At 35.3% G+C, this 15245-nt stretch overlaps 1 protein-coding gene across 1 annotated transcript in view; it reads right to left on the reverse strand.

Annotated features, from left to right (window-relative positions):
• Positions 1-15245, reverse strand: part of LOC150080674 (uncharacterized) — a 354324-nt gene that overhangs the window by 148425 nt on the left and 190654 nt on the right. The window contains exon 10 of the mRNA XM_090381399.1: positions 9560-9620. Within this exon, the coding sequence (XP_090237525.1) occupies positions 9560-9620 (61 nt within the window). The remainder of the gene's footprint in view (positions 1-9559; positions 9621-15245) is intronic.

Raw genomic sequence — 15245 nt, forward strand, 5'->3', positions numbered from 1 at the left:
AGGAGCACTGGGACTCAAGTGTAACTGGTAGGACAATATATTCTTTTATTTCTAGTGTACAATTTAATTATAAGAATAAATTAAATGAGTGGTTTTATCCTTGTATGGAGGGTTCATACATACAGGATATGGCTCACTGAAGGAAAAATTACACGAGTTAGAATTGGAAGATGAGCCTTACTGTGTTCGTAGCATGGTAGAATCATGGGATCATGTATTATACAATTGCAATTTGTAGGATGAGTTCAGATGTGAGTTGATACATTTGGTGGCTAATTTTGGCAAGCGGAATGAGGCAGTGTTTGTCTTCAGCTGTTAATTATGATGCATTACAGCATTTTTGTAGAATGGTTTTTAGAAAGAGGAGGTTGTTGTTAGTTAGTACTATTACTGAATAATTGCATTAACCCCTTCATGGATTATCCCGAGATATCTTATTTTTAGTTTTAAACATTATTTGGATAAACATTATTTTAAACATTATCACGAGATACAAAATATCTCGTGATACAATAATACCCGAACCAAACAATAATACCTCCGAATTTAGGATTGAAACGTATTTTCTTGGGCATTTATCTGGCTAATTTTGCATTAGCCAGATAAATCCTGAGATTTCTTGGGAATTTCTTACGTCTGGCAGCAGACAACTGGCTTTCATTTTACTTATATTTACTTATTGTACAGCAGCAATGTCAGAACAGTAGCACACATTCCTATGTGTCGCCAGTAAGCAAAATAAAATTTGCTGTCCTAAATGCAGAATACTGATAAGCGTTAACCAATTAGAAAACTATATTGAAAAATATTTCGGCGCCCTCTTGAACTGCCACCCGTAAGTAAAGCTTACCTTGCCTATCCACTTGCGGCGGCCGTGTGTCAGAATGTAGTTAGTTCCCGATTATTGCTTGTGGTGGGAGGTTACTGCTTGTGCGTTCCACTTGATTTTTTAAATTTATTTATATAATGCGTAGTGAAGAGTGTTTTTCTGTTTCTTTCTTTTAGCTCAAGCGCTAATTTATTAAAAAAATCTGTATAATTTGCAAACTTTTTGGCATACGTGAGATAACTCGGGATAGCTCAAATGGGTTAATTACTCCCATATATTTTCTACTACAAAATTTATAAAAAACACAAAAAACTATACAATGAGTATTCCCATGATGCATACTTTTAATCTGTAAAATAAAAAAAGTCGATCCATTATGGCATATTTTCAGGAAAAAAATGTTCCTGGAAGGAGTTAATGATGTTACTGACATGTTTACATTAATTATTTATTATTTTTTTTCTCACTGGCTTCCTGTGGATTCAGGTTGCGGGATGTTACCCTGTATTTGGGAGTTAACTCCTGGGGTGTTTTTTTTTTTTTTTTTTATATAGCGTGGCTTCCTGTAAATTCAGGTATTGGGATGTTTGCCCTTATATTTGGGAGTTGTCCCTTGAGGGTTTTTTTTTAAAAGCTGGATTCCTGTGAATTCAGGTTTCAGGATGTTTTTACCCTGTATTTGGGAGTTATCTCCTGGTGTGTGTGTGTGTGTAGGTCAATAAATTCAATAAAGTGGTATTTTGATACGTACATGATTAAATATTGGTCGATTAATTCAATTAAGTGGTATTTTATTATTATAGGTATTAGTGTGTATACGGATCAGGTAATCAAGCTAGCATATATGGGCTATCTTAAGTCTGTTTGGCCTATAAACGTTAAGTTAAACATATTAAAATTACTATGAAGCAATCAATATAAATGATAATGAAAATGTCATTACTAACTGATAATGAAAATATCAATACTAAGTGATTATGAAAATATCAATACTAAGTGATTATGAAAATATCAATACTAAATGATAATGTGCAATGCAATTTTTGAAAATATCAATACTAAAAGATAATGTGCAATGCAATTTTTGAAAATACCACTTTTTTGAAAATATCAATACTAAATGATAATGTGCTGCAATTTTTGAAAAAACATTCCATCACATGGCCATTAATCCATTACTTCATTGGGGGCTTTGGGAGGATTGATAGCCCGTCTGAAGGAATGTCCCATACCTACCCATTTCTGTTGTCCCCATACCAGTTTTGCCATTCATTATTTCGCTAATATATATATATATATATATATATATATATATATTCATTCAGACAGCTCAAACCCCCCAATGAAGTAGTGGATTGATGGCCATGTGATGGAATGTTTTTTTCAAAAATTGTAGCACATTATCATTTAGTATTGATATTTTCAAAAATTGCATTGCACATTATCATTTAGTATTGATATTTTCATAACCACTTAGTATTCACATTTTCATTATCAGTTAGTAATGACATTTTCATTATCATTTATATTGATTGCTTCATAGTAATTTTAATAAGTTTAACTTAACGTTTATAGGCCAAACAGACTTGATTACCTGATCCGTACACTAATACCTATAATAAAATACCACTTAATTGAATTAATCGACCAATATTTAATCATGTATGTATCAAAAATACCACTTTATTGAATTTATCGACCTATATTAAATCATGCACGTATAATGTCGAATTGCCCTATGTACAATGGCATTAACGTTGCATATGACAAAAACTATAATATACAATTCTATCATTATAAACTTTAAACATTACATATACACTATGCTATATAATATATATATATTTTTTTTGTTGTAGTTTTTATTTATTTTATTATTATTTATTTATTTTATTATTATTTATTTATTTTATTTTTTTATTATTTATTTTATTATTTATTTTTATTTTTTTATTATTATTTATTTTTATTTTTTTTATTATTATTTATTTTATTATTATTTTATTATTATTTATTTATTTTTATTTATTTTTTTTTGCAAGATTCTAGGAGTGGGCATCCTAGGGGCAGGATGCTGGCACCCACTAGTCTTGCACTTCACTAGTGGGTGTGGGAGTTGGGTACATATCATACTGTCTATGACAGTAGACCCAGGCCTGGCTTTTCATGCTAGGGTGGGCACCTGGTGATATTTGCCCAATTTGTGGCTATCACCTGCTGGCTGAGTGACCTGTTCACTATAACATACTTCAACACCTTTACACACACACTTACATTAACAGGCCACCATATTTAGATGAGTATTATGCCAATTACATTGGTGGAGATGGATACAGATCTGGGTGCCACCCTGTGACAGGAAACATACATAATACATGCTGTCTGTGAGGGAAGCATAAAATGGAAATGTCCAGCATCAGGAGCGGTCCCCTGGCGGACCCAGGAGCTCCAGAGAATGAGAAGAGAAACCAACAGATGAAGGAAGGAGTTTCAAAGAGCAAGACTATCTTGGATGGCAGCTGAGGTGGAAGCACTCCAACAACACTATAGGGAAGTGCAAAACAAAAGAAGAAGAATGAATGTACACTGAAAAAATTCGAACGAACAAACAGAAATCCTGGGAGCATCTGGTAATGACAAGGAACACTGATCCCTGGGGGGGGGGGTTATAAGGTCACCACTAATAAGCTAGTCAGAGGCAAAGTTGTCACTTCTACAAAGATCTTGGCAGGAAACCTAACAACTACGTGGGAAGAGTCAATATCCAACATCTTGGACACCATCTTCCAAGAGGCAGCCCTGCCAGCCACTGAGGAGCAGATTGAAATCTGCCGGGCAAACAAGGAATATAATTCCCAACAAATAGCCACTCTTCCTACTGGGTGAGCTGCAAGCAGCTGCTACATTAATCAGGAACATAAAATGTCCCAGCCTAGATCTCACAGAACCAGCGATTGCTAAGAAGGTAATTGAACAAGAACCAGACCTCATACTCCAATTCCTTAACCTGTACCTACAAACTGGGAAATTCTCAATGGCATGGAAAGTTGCCAACCTAAAGCTGATTTTGAAGAACCCAACAAGAGACTGGACCCACCAGAGTCATATCGCCCTATAGCGCTCCTCAGCAAATTGTTAGAAAGACTCCTACACAAAAGAACTGTAAACCATTACATTGCAGCCAGCTAGATACACCCAGACAATACGGCTTCAAGCAGGGATTATCCACCATTGACGCTATCCAAAATCTTCTGACGTTAGTGGAGGAATACTATAAAAAGTACTTTTTAGTTATCTCCATGGATTTTGCCAGGGCATTTGACTCACTTTGGTGGCCAAGTGTCCTCAGCAGACTTCGACAAGCTGGAATCCCAATAAATTTATAACACCATCTGGACGTACCTCACGGAAAGAAAAATCCAAGTCACTACACCCTACCAAAAGTTGACCAAGAACATCCACAGAGGCTGCCCGCAGGGACCACTCATGTGGAACATAATTTTTGATGAATTCCTTTTCATTGATTTGGGTGAGGTCTGCTCCCAGGCCTTTGTGAACAACCTGATCCTCACTGTGGCCGCTGACTCTAGGGCACGGTTGTAGGCCTTGGTGAACAGAGCAATTCAAGTTCTACAGGAATGGACAAGAAAGCATTAGCTCAAGATCTCACCAACAAAAACCTGTTCCATCCTCCTTAAAGGAAAACTAAATGTGGTGTGACCACCACAAATTAAGATTGAAGGAACCACAATCAAGCTGGCCACCCAACTCCGATACCTGGGAATCATTCTGGATAGTCAGCTCAACTTTCAGCCCCCATCTTAACCACCCTTAAGGATAAAATAAGGAATTACACTGCTCTTGTTGCCAGGGTCTCACATTGCAACTTGGACTCAGTTGGCACACCCTGCAGCTCTATTGTAAAACCATCTTTATCCCAGCCATCACGTATGGTGCCCCATCTGGTACACTAAGGCCATAACTGCAGTAAACAGAAAACTCCTTGGCACAATTCAACTCTATGTTACCTACAATCTCACGTGCCTGCTGCTCGTTGTGCAGCACATTGTAGGTAACACAGAGTTGAATTGTGTCAAGCCAGCTCTACTGGATTTACCCTGGACTTAATCAACACTAGGACACTGGAAAAAACACGACTTACGAATCACCTGAGCAAGTATGGCAGGAGCAGTGGACTACCTCAATGAAAGGCGAGGTCACATGCAAGTTTATTCCCTTTAACGACAGGGTATACCCCAAACTACCTCTATGGTTCCACCCGGGACAGTCTGTGACCATGCTACTCACAGGACACGGAGCGATAAAAGCCTAATTAAATATATGGGTATAACTGATGATCTTATATGTACCTGTGGCGATCAGGAAAGCTAGCACCACATAACGTGTGAGTGCCCGCATTATGAGGACTTGTGCTGTCTCCTTATAACAAGGATTACATACATACATACCATGCAACCAGGAACAGCACCTGCTAGACTCTGAAGGAAAATACAAACTCCTCAGCCAATATGCACAAGACCTCTTCACAAGAATGCAGATCGCTGTACACAATGATTGCAACAGAGAAAGAGATAACCCCGGACTGGGAAACACTCAAGCCAAACAGAACCCTAACCTAAAACCACTGGCCAAAAATCCCTCCTGAAAGCCAAGGAACTGATTAACTACACATGACTGGGGAATACCCACACCAAACAGGATCCTGACTAAATCCACTGACCAAGGACTAATTCCTGGAGATGCCAAAGAAAGCAGCTGACTCACTAAACTGAGATTCATGAATGGACAGAAATGAGGAACACCGACAGCTTGAAACTAATTCCTGAACAAACATATGAATCTCAACTATGGACAATACTGGCTCTGACATCTGGAATTGGCACCTAAACTGAATTAGATGCAGAAGAAGAATGAGCAACATCCCAAGATTGTACATACTAGACATGTCAACACATGGGACTTAACCTACCAAATACGATTTGACATGACACTGCATGATCAAACTTGACAAGCTGTGGAAATCAAAGGGAAAAATTTTCACATTGTAAGGTGAAAATTTTTCCTTGCAAGATAACTATCATATGGTGATAGTTATCTTGCAATGCTACTAGGAAATCAGCGGTACTTGAACATGCTCATGAATGCTGCCACTTTTTTAATGTAAAAAATTTCAAAATAATCAGGGAAAAGGGTGGGGGGGAATTTTATCGAGAGAGAAGTTAAAGAAGCTATATATAAGGTGTCAAAGTCCTTGTGCATGTTATAACTGCAATAATTTAGGTTCTATACAAGACAAAAACAACTTGTAAAATGCACTGAAAAAGTAATTTATTTTAGTTTTTATGCACAAAAATAATTACTTAAAATTTTTTTTCAGATAATCTTCCCTACAAGAGATGGCCTCAATAGAAGAGAAACTGAACTGTGTCTTCTGGCCAGCTGAGCTTAAAGCCATATCAGTGGTTAGAAGAAAATTTACAACACATTATGCAAAGGAAGCACCACACAGACATTCAACTTCAAACTGGGTGAAGAAGTTTAAAGAAACTAGTTCCATTAATGACAAGAACTGGAAGGCTCAGATTAAACAAGAAGACTTTGATAATCTTTGAAGCAACATTTTACACTAGTGGCAATGTTAATCACATAACTGCCATATTTGGGGGACAGAAACCAGAAGTTTGTGTCATGTGGATCTTAAGGTCCACATCATGTGGACCTTAAGATCCACATTAAAAAACATGCATAACTGATCCTTTTTTTGAAGAAAAGTGGTTAATGGTGATAGTTATCTTGCAATGCTACAGGATAGTTTTTATTCCTGAACTATTACAAGAATTAAAGCCAATACAGTTTTTCAGCACTTTACCCGGAAAAATTGTCACACATTCGCTTGGAATGTTTGACAATTTTTAAATGAGACCTTCCCAAACAGACAGAACAGCAGAGTTGGGCCAATTGCTTGGCCAGCTTGCTCATCTAATTTGTTCCCATTGGACTTTTTTTTCTACGGGGGTAGATTAAAAGCATGGCTTACTCCTCAAAGCTTTCACTTTTTAAATGATCTTCATACTAGGATCACATTTATCAATGATATCAATGAAGGTATATCAGGCTTAATGTCCAAGTTTGCAGATGATACAAAGGTTGGCAGGATTGTTAATTTTTTTTGTTAGTTATTGGCGCATCAGCTTCTGTGGCCATAATGCAGCTCCCAAAGGTTTTTGCATTTACTCTGATCCAAGCCCGAGGCGGGATTTGAACCCGCAACCTTTTGGGTTGCCAGGCAGGCACTTTACCCAACCAGCTAGCCTGGTTGGTAGGATTGTTAATGACACTAAAAACAGTATGCTACTGCAACAGGATCTAGAAAAGTTAGGTAGATGGGCTGAGAAGTGGCAACTGAAGTTTAACATTGACAAATGCAAAGTACTGCATACAGGTAGCAGTAACCCAAGAGAAACATACCAACTCTGTGGTACTACACTCAGGGAGGTGGAAAATGAAAAAGACCTGTGGGTAATTGTGCAGTCAGATATGAAGTTCTCTGAGCAGTGCAGACAGGCTGCCAGAGCAGATCACGGAGTTTTGTCAATGAAATATAGAAATTTTGCTAGCAGAGACAAAGATGTGATTATTGCCTTTGTATAGGCAATGGTCGGGTCACACCTTGAGTACTGTATACAGGTCTGGAGGCCTAATTTTAGGAAGGATGTAGAGTTGCTGGAATGAGTAACAAGAAGGGCAACAAGATTGGTTGTTGTTATTTGGTTTTTAGGAACATTAGAAACTAAGGCCCTATTGCTCCGGGAATATGCAGTGGTCATTCCCTAACCTTTCCGCATCCTCCGTATTTGGTGGTGACGGGCTCGAACCCCGGTCTAATCAAGAAGCGTGTGCTACGCACTGCTGCTCCTTTCCACCTGGTTACGGAGATGCCTCACACAATATTGGTGAGAGGAACAAAGGGGCGCGCTTATGAAGAAAGGCTTAAGTTCTGCAAGTTACAGCATCTGGAGACTAGGCACTTGCGAGGTGATCTGACTGAGGTGTATAAGGCCTTGAATGGTGACGGGATACTTCTGCTTGCTCAGACTAAGAACCTGAGGGGCATAGATTCAAACTGAGGAAAGACAGTTGTAGAATAGATGTGCGGAAGTTTGCCTTTAGCCAAAGGGTAGTTGATTGCTGGAACAGACTTCCATCTGTTGTTGTGGAAGTTAATAGATTAAATAAATTTAAGGCTGAACTAGACAAACATTTGGAGTGACCAGATGGGTGATATGGGAAGGGTTTTTCTTTCTTTTTTGGCTGATGCTGTATAAGCTTGCTTTCTTGCATCATATGCCTCAACTAATGCAAATGCTAATGCTAAATGCAATTAATGCCATAGCTGAAACAACTGGAGAAGGTGTTTACGAAACTGCAAAATCATACTTCAGTAATGATGGTGATTATAATGAATCTTAACAATCTTATGATTACAGACCCTAAAAAATAGGATAAATTATCTTTCCAATGCATTTTACAGATTGTTTTTATCTAGTATAGAACTAAGTTATTGTAGTTTTGAAGTGCACAAGGACTTTATCGGGAGATCCTATATAAAAAAAAAAATTATTAAAGATTGCACAATAAATAAAAATATCGAGAGCAGATATTTGGCAGCAGAATATAAATTTATAAAAAAAAAAAAAAATTCCTAAAGGTTTAAAACTGATTTATATAATTACAAGAGAATCTTTAGAGAATAGGGGAGGATTACTGGATTATTGTATTTGACCAATCAGGAGTCAAACACTTTCTGGTGATATCATCTCTCTTCCCTGGCCATTCTGATCATCATATTATTACAAAGGTAATAATCATGGTGTAAAAGTGCATTAACTGGTAGTTCACTCTTAACGGAAATAACTTGTGAAAGAAACAGTTCTTTTAAAATCGTGATTATGGATATTATATCTCATTCTAGCCATGTTCTTATATCATCAAAAAATTAATATCTTTTTTCACTACTATTGCACAACACATTTTAACACTTTTTTTATCTTAAATTCTGTTCAAATAAATAAGAACGTATTCATCATTTAACAGCTTTTTCCATGTATTTACTATTGTACTCAGCTTTACTTCATTCCAACTTGTGGCTCAGTTGTAAATAGCACATTTTATAATGTTAATATTAACCAAAGTCATTTCTTCTCTTGTCAGAAGTGTCAAAGAAAAAAAAAAAAACATCTTCAATTGTTTCCTTCAATATAAACATTTACAACTGATTATAACTCCCTGATTCATGGTTAAAAATAAAGACTGTTATGCCAGGAGATAAGAAAAGCCACTTGATGTTGCCACTATCACTTGATTGTGAAAATTTCATCAGAAGGATTTAACAGAGGGATTAACTAACATAAAAATGTTTTGCTGTTTCCACTTTATTTAATTTTTCCTTTTAAATGACTTTATTTATTTTACAAAATGATTATGAAACCAATCTGAAAGAAGACTCTTCTGCAAAAATAAATAAAAAATAAAAAAACTCTTCTGCAAAAATAAACAACATATATAAAAAATAAGGTAGTTCAAATCATACAGAATCTGAATTGGTGAATTAATTAAAATGACTTTCAATTCATTATAATATTTAAAGAAAAATAATATGATAAAATGGGTATCTAATAAAACAAATAAAATGTTACAAATATTACTTACAGTTTCTATTAAATTCAGAGCTAGAGCTTTGGCAGCTTGCAGACCTTCCAATTTTGGATGACTAAAGCAGGTAGGAGAAGAGAGAGAAGGAAGTTATTATTAAAAACTTAAAAGTAATATAAATGAATTATTAGAAGTTAGTATCAGTAAGCCCAAATAATGAAAGGAAGTGAATATTTCTGCATCAGTCAAAAAAAAAAAATAATAAATAAAATAAAATAAAATAATAATAACAAGAATATTTACACTTTCTCATTTCTACAAGATAATCATCCAATTCTTTTTTGGCCTTAGCCAGACACACTGCATTTGCCATGTTGGGAGGCAACTTATTCCAGTGTTCAACAACCCACCAATTGGTGAACTTCATGAGATCAAATCTTCTATTATTCCCTAAGATTTAAATTTATGCTCTTGTCTCACTTAAGGGTGAGAACAGGCTAGATGCATCAATCAGCTGTATCTGACATTTATTTCAGAAATCAAATCAAAACTTGCAGCTTTTGCAAGTACAACACTGCAGAATAATAGGACATTATTTTTGTTAAATGAAGTAATCATGATTAGCATATTTTATGCATATCAGAAGCAAGATTGTTATCAGTACTACCTGCATATATCAGTTCTCTTCTATGCAATATAAATTTAAAAGCTGTATATTATTCAATATAATTTACATATTTTTAGTTATATTATTCAATATAACTAAAAACTGGCTGATTCTGGATGTTAAATATTAATTTTACAATTTAAAATACAGATTATAATACAGGCTCTGTATCATATCTTTCTTGCATAGAGTTGATGCCACTCTTTGAATATCTTCCAGTCACTGTGAGGATGGAAATATGCAATTATTTCTGAAATTGATCGTGACAATAAATTGTATTCTGAACAATGTAATGTAGATTGTATTTATTCTTATAGAGATCTAAATATTAATATTTCATCATGAATTTTAGCTGAACTAATTTAGCTAAATTAGTAAAGGAGTTGGGTTTTTATTTCAATCACAACATTAAGATAGAAAATTAATGTTTTTCTCTGAATTCTATTTTTCTGAATTGGGGATGCTCTGTTCACTCCAGTGAAAATGAGCATCAGTCAAAAGCTGTTGCTTCACTGAAAATGAACCAAGCATCCACAAAAAAAAAAAAAAAAAAAAAACACGCAGGGAAGCATCTATTATCTAATTATACTCTTGATTAATTAATTAATGTTAATTTAACATTTTACTTTAAAGCATTAATTTTTAATTAAATTATGATGAATAGACCATGCATCATTATAATTTAATTTAAACATGATTTGATGATATCATTTATGATTGTCTGCAATTTTTGCTGATCCACCAAGTCCTTGTAGATTCAGGAAATCTGTTACTCAGCAGTTTGCAAGTAACAGAATATGTGAATTGGCATTACTCCTGAATGCTTGACAATTGATAAAACTAACACGTGAGAACAGGACATCTACTACAGAGTTCCCTCTAAGCTACACACTTGTGCAGCCATGTACTAGATTTGGAAGAGCTGTGCACTAAAGTTTTTTGAATGTGCAATATATTCCGGAATGCAGCCAAACATGGCTACACCCAGATCTCAGCCTGCCAGGACTCCTCACAAAGGGCTCCCATATTTCTATTACTGGAATACAAATTATGCTTTATATATGTTAGGAATCCTATATGCACAAAAACTCAAATGACCACAATACAAACAATTCAAAGATATTATTTTTCACGGAAAATGTACTTCTTAATTTTCACTGATCACACTGTCTTACTCAGTAAAGAATATAAGGTGTATAAGAATTATTTTTTGAATTTTTATAAAATTTGATAATAATTTAATTTAATAACATTTAATTTGATTAAACAGATAAAACAAATTAACCATTATTAAGTTGCTTATTTTCTAATCCACATGGAAAAATCACACATAATTATTATTATTAATGATTACTAGGGGCTTTGCCCCCTGCTGGCTTTACTCACCAACTAGCTTTTCCATGTAAAATGTAGAGGTATGACAGAGTAAGTCAAATTTTTTCTATGTAAAAGACACACCTGTCAAAATGCACTGATGTACTTCCTCCCCCTTTTTACTTCCATCCTTCAGTTATCTCCCTCACTCATGCTTTTTTTTTTTTTTTTTTTTTATTTTGTTCTCCATCAGGAAGCTCAGGCAATGTGATGGAGAGCAGCCACAGTACTGTGAACAGCCTGGTTCATCTCCCAGTAGTGATAGTGGGCGTGGAGTCCCGCTAGAGGCCCTGCAGCCAAGAAGCCAGCACAAAAAAAACAGAACCCAACACTAAACTATACATGCTTTTCTGACTTTTACAGAGGGTCTGTATTCATCACAAGAGTACTGATGGTGCAGATGTGGGAAACCACAGGTGGCGCCTTACCCAAACACTATGCCACTATGATCGATATTTTAATCAGGGAATGACCTATGTAATAATTTACCTGTGCATTTATAATGACATAATTGCCCTGCCCTTTTACCACATTATCCGTATCCCTCTTCTCCCATTGATCCCCCCCCGCCACGTGGCATTCTCAAGATGGAATATATATTACTATGTAATTATTTACCTGCATTTACATAGGTCACTTTGGGAAAGGCCTTTTGCTTCAGGTTCCATAATGCATGAGGAATATTGATCAACCGAAAGAGCAGGACTAAAATATTTACAAATTATAGAAATATTTAAAATATTTACAAAATACTAAACTATTTACAAATATACAAACTATATCAGGTCCCTTCATCAGCTGACATTACAAAGGAACATCAAATGATGCTGAATGATCATGCATTACAGAGTGAAGCATGTGCACGAGGTTAGTGAACGTGATGCAGTTGTCTTTCAATGGAAAACAACAATGTAATTATTTACCTGCACATTTGTAGTGATGCAACTGCCCCACTCTCTTCTCCCATTGGCTTGAATAAATATCACTAGGAGGAAAACCTTTTTTAATGTATAAAGAGATAATCATTAATTTTTGTTATACACTTGGTCATCGACTTACGACCTATGCGACTTACGACCGGCCGCACTTACGACCACAAAAAAATAATAATAATAATAAATCAGGAAGTCACTACTGAGGACACCCATAACCCAGGTGAGGAGGCACATCGATGACGGGAGGCCTGAAGACAGCACCAGGCACATACACTCAGTCGCTCTCTCACATACACCCAGTCGCTTTCAAGCATCTGTTGCATGTGGTGTATTAATTAAAATTCTACTGAAATACGCATAAAATGTTTAGTAAAAGGAAAATGTCTTCATCTACATATCCGCCACTAAGAAGTCAAGGAAAACTATTGATTTAGAGTGTAAAATGAAAATTATCCAGCAGTATGAAGGCGAAAAGAAAGTGAATACGATGGCATGTGACTTGAAGTTATCACATTCCACGGTATCTTATAAATAAACACTCCTACCTCAACCCAAGAACATGACCCTGACGATGCACAACCCAGCACAAGCAAAGATTAAAAATTGATTTTGTAAATTTCATTTGTATTAATTTTTACATTAATTTTAGATTGTATTTTTGTGTTTACAGTACATCATGTACAGTATTATTTTTCACATTATGTACAATATAATTATAGATTGTAGTTTTGTTTTTTTATAAACAGTATGAATAATAAACCAATTAAAATGTAGAGAACGTTTGAATTTAACCTCAGAGAGAGAGAGAGATAGCCTAGGCGTAGAAACGAAGGTATGTACAGTATCGCTAAGTAAAAGATGAAAACATTAGTCTTTAAAATGAAAAATAAAAGATGATAAAAATTTAAAAGATTATAAAAATAAATTATAAAGATGATGAAAAGATTAGAAAGGTTAAAAATACTGTTAATAAATATATAGCCGACATACGACCAGATCGACTTACGACCTGTCAGTCAGAACAGAAGTCGGTCGTAAGTCGACGACCAACTGTATATAGCAACTAGCTATGTAATGGCATAAGGTAAATGTGCAAAGTGTGTTATATTTATTCACACACTGAGGAAAAAAATTAGAGAAAAGTATGCCTGTCCATATAATATTTTTGACTGAAAATCACCTAAAGTTTGGCTACTGTTTCAAGGGGCAACTAATAAATGAACTTTAACAACAATGAACTTTTGTAGCACAGAGTGCTACAAAAGTTCATTGTTGCAGGAAAATTAAAAATAAATAACAGGGAATGTCTTATTCCCACTATTTGAAATTGGACAACTGAAAAAGGTTTGTATGGATTCCTCCATTCACATCTTCCAACAAATTGGAGGATTTCAATGGAGGAGTGCTGGATTTGAACCCAGGCCTCTAAATGAGTGACAGCAGCTGAAAGCTCTTATCATTCAAATCATTCATTTAGCTCAAATAATTTCAAATCATTATACTGTCATGGAGGATCCTAGCCATTGCAATTTTATTATTTAATATTTTGCAAAACTCTTCTGACTGGATTATTTAGTAGAAATATCAGTCTGTGGAATGCAACATAGCCTTCAGCTGCTATTACTGCAGTGCTGCTGCTAGAAGTCAGTGAGGGTCCTGTGATGAATTTCACCAGCTCTATCCCTAAAGCTAAATTCCAGGTACGGTACATATTTTTGGGAAATTTACCAAACATTTTAAGAATACTGGAAATGTTCCAGACAAGTTTTGTGCTTAATAATCTTGAATATACACAGAAGATACAAACACATTAACTACTTTAGATAAATATGTAACTCACAATAACTCTTCAAAAATAAAATAAAAAAAGACAAGGGTTAAGGATTTTTGTATAGTGCTAAAAAGGCACAAATTTCCAAATTAGCCATTTCAAATTAGTCAGAGTTCAGGAACTACAGTGAGATTACAATGAGATTAAAGTTTAATTTTGCAAATGGATATATATTATTAATGTAAATGCAGCAAAGATGTTCTGTTTATAGCCCAGCAGGACCTCTTAGGTCAGAGGAGTTTATAATTAATCATTTTAACAAGAAAGGAAGAATACAATCATTAATCATATTTAACAGTCTGTGGACTCAAACTACAATCAATGCAAGTGTATGTGCACCTGCATTGACCACTCTTCTACGGCAGGCAATACGGAGACATCTGCTTAATCATGAAGCATGCTTCTTTCTGAACGGAAATGTTAAAAATACTATTAGTAGTGGAATGATGAGTACTTCCAGTATGTGGAAGATGCCCATTCTCAATCAATTCAGATGCTACAGTGTGGACAGCTATTCTGTTCAAGTGATTATAGGTCCATACTTTTGGGATGAATCTCTTAATGGTAATTCGTTTTGTAAAGCACATAGATGAAATTTTCAACAGCTCAGACAATGATTTAATTCCAACAAGATGCACATCTCATTTCACCTGGGTAGTCGGAGTGGTTGGATAGAAACGTTAGAAGTAGACAAGAGGATGCTGTGATGAAAACTGGGGCTACACTGAAGCTTCAATTTGTTAAACCTCAATTTCTTTCTATGGTGGTATCAGAACTTGTTTATTTATCAAATCAGACATTGAACAATCAACTAACAGAAAGAATAAAAATTAGCTGTGTAACTTCAGGAAGTAACTCTAAACTTCAATGGATGTACAGACACTTAAAAGATTGCAATTTGCACAGATATGCATTCCCTAAATAATGTACACATTG

The sequence above is a fragment of the Mastigoproctus giganteus genome, chromosome 9 (assembly GCF_048544385.1).
Source record: "Mastigoproctus giganteus isolate SK-2022 chromosome 9, ASM4854438v1, whole genome shotgun sequence".
In the NCBI taxonomy this organism is placed as follows: Eukaryota; Metazoa; Arthropoda; class Arachnida; order Uropygi; family Thelyphonidae; genus Mastigoproctus; species Mastigoproctus giganteus.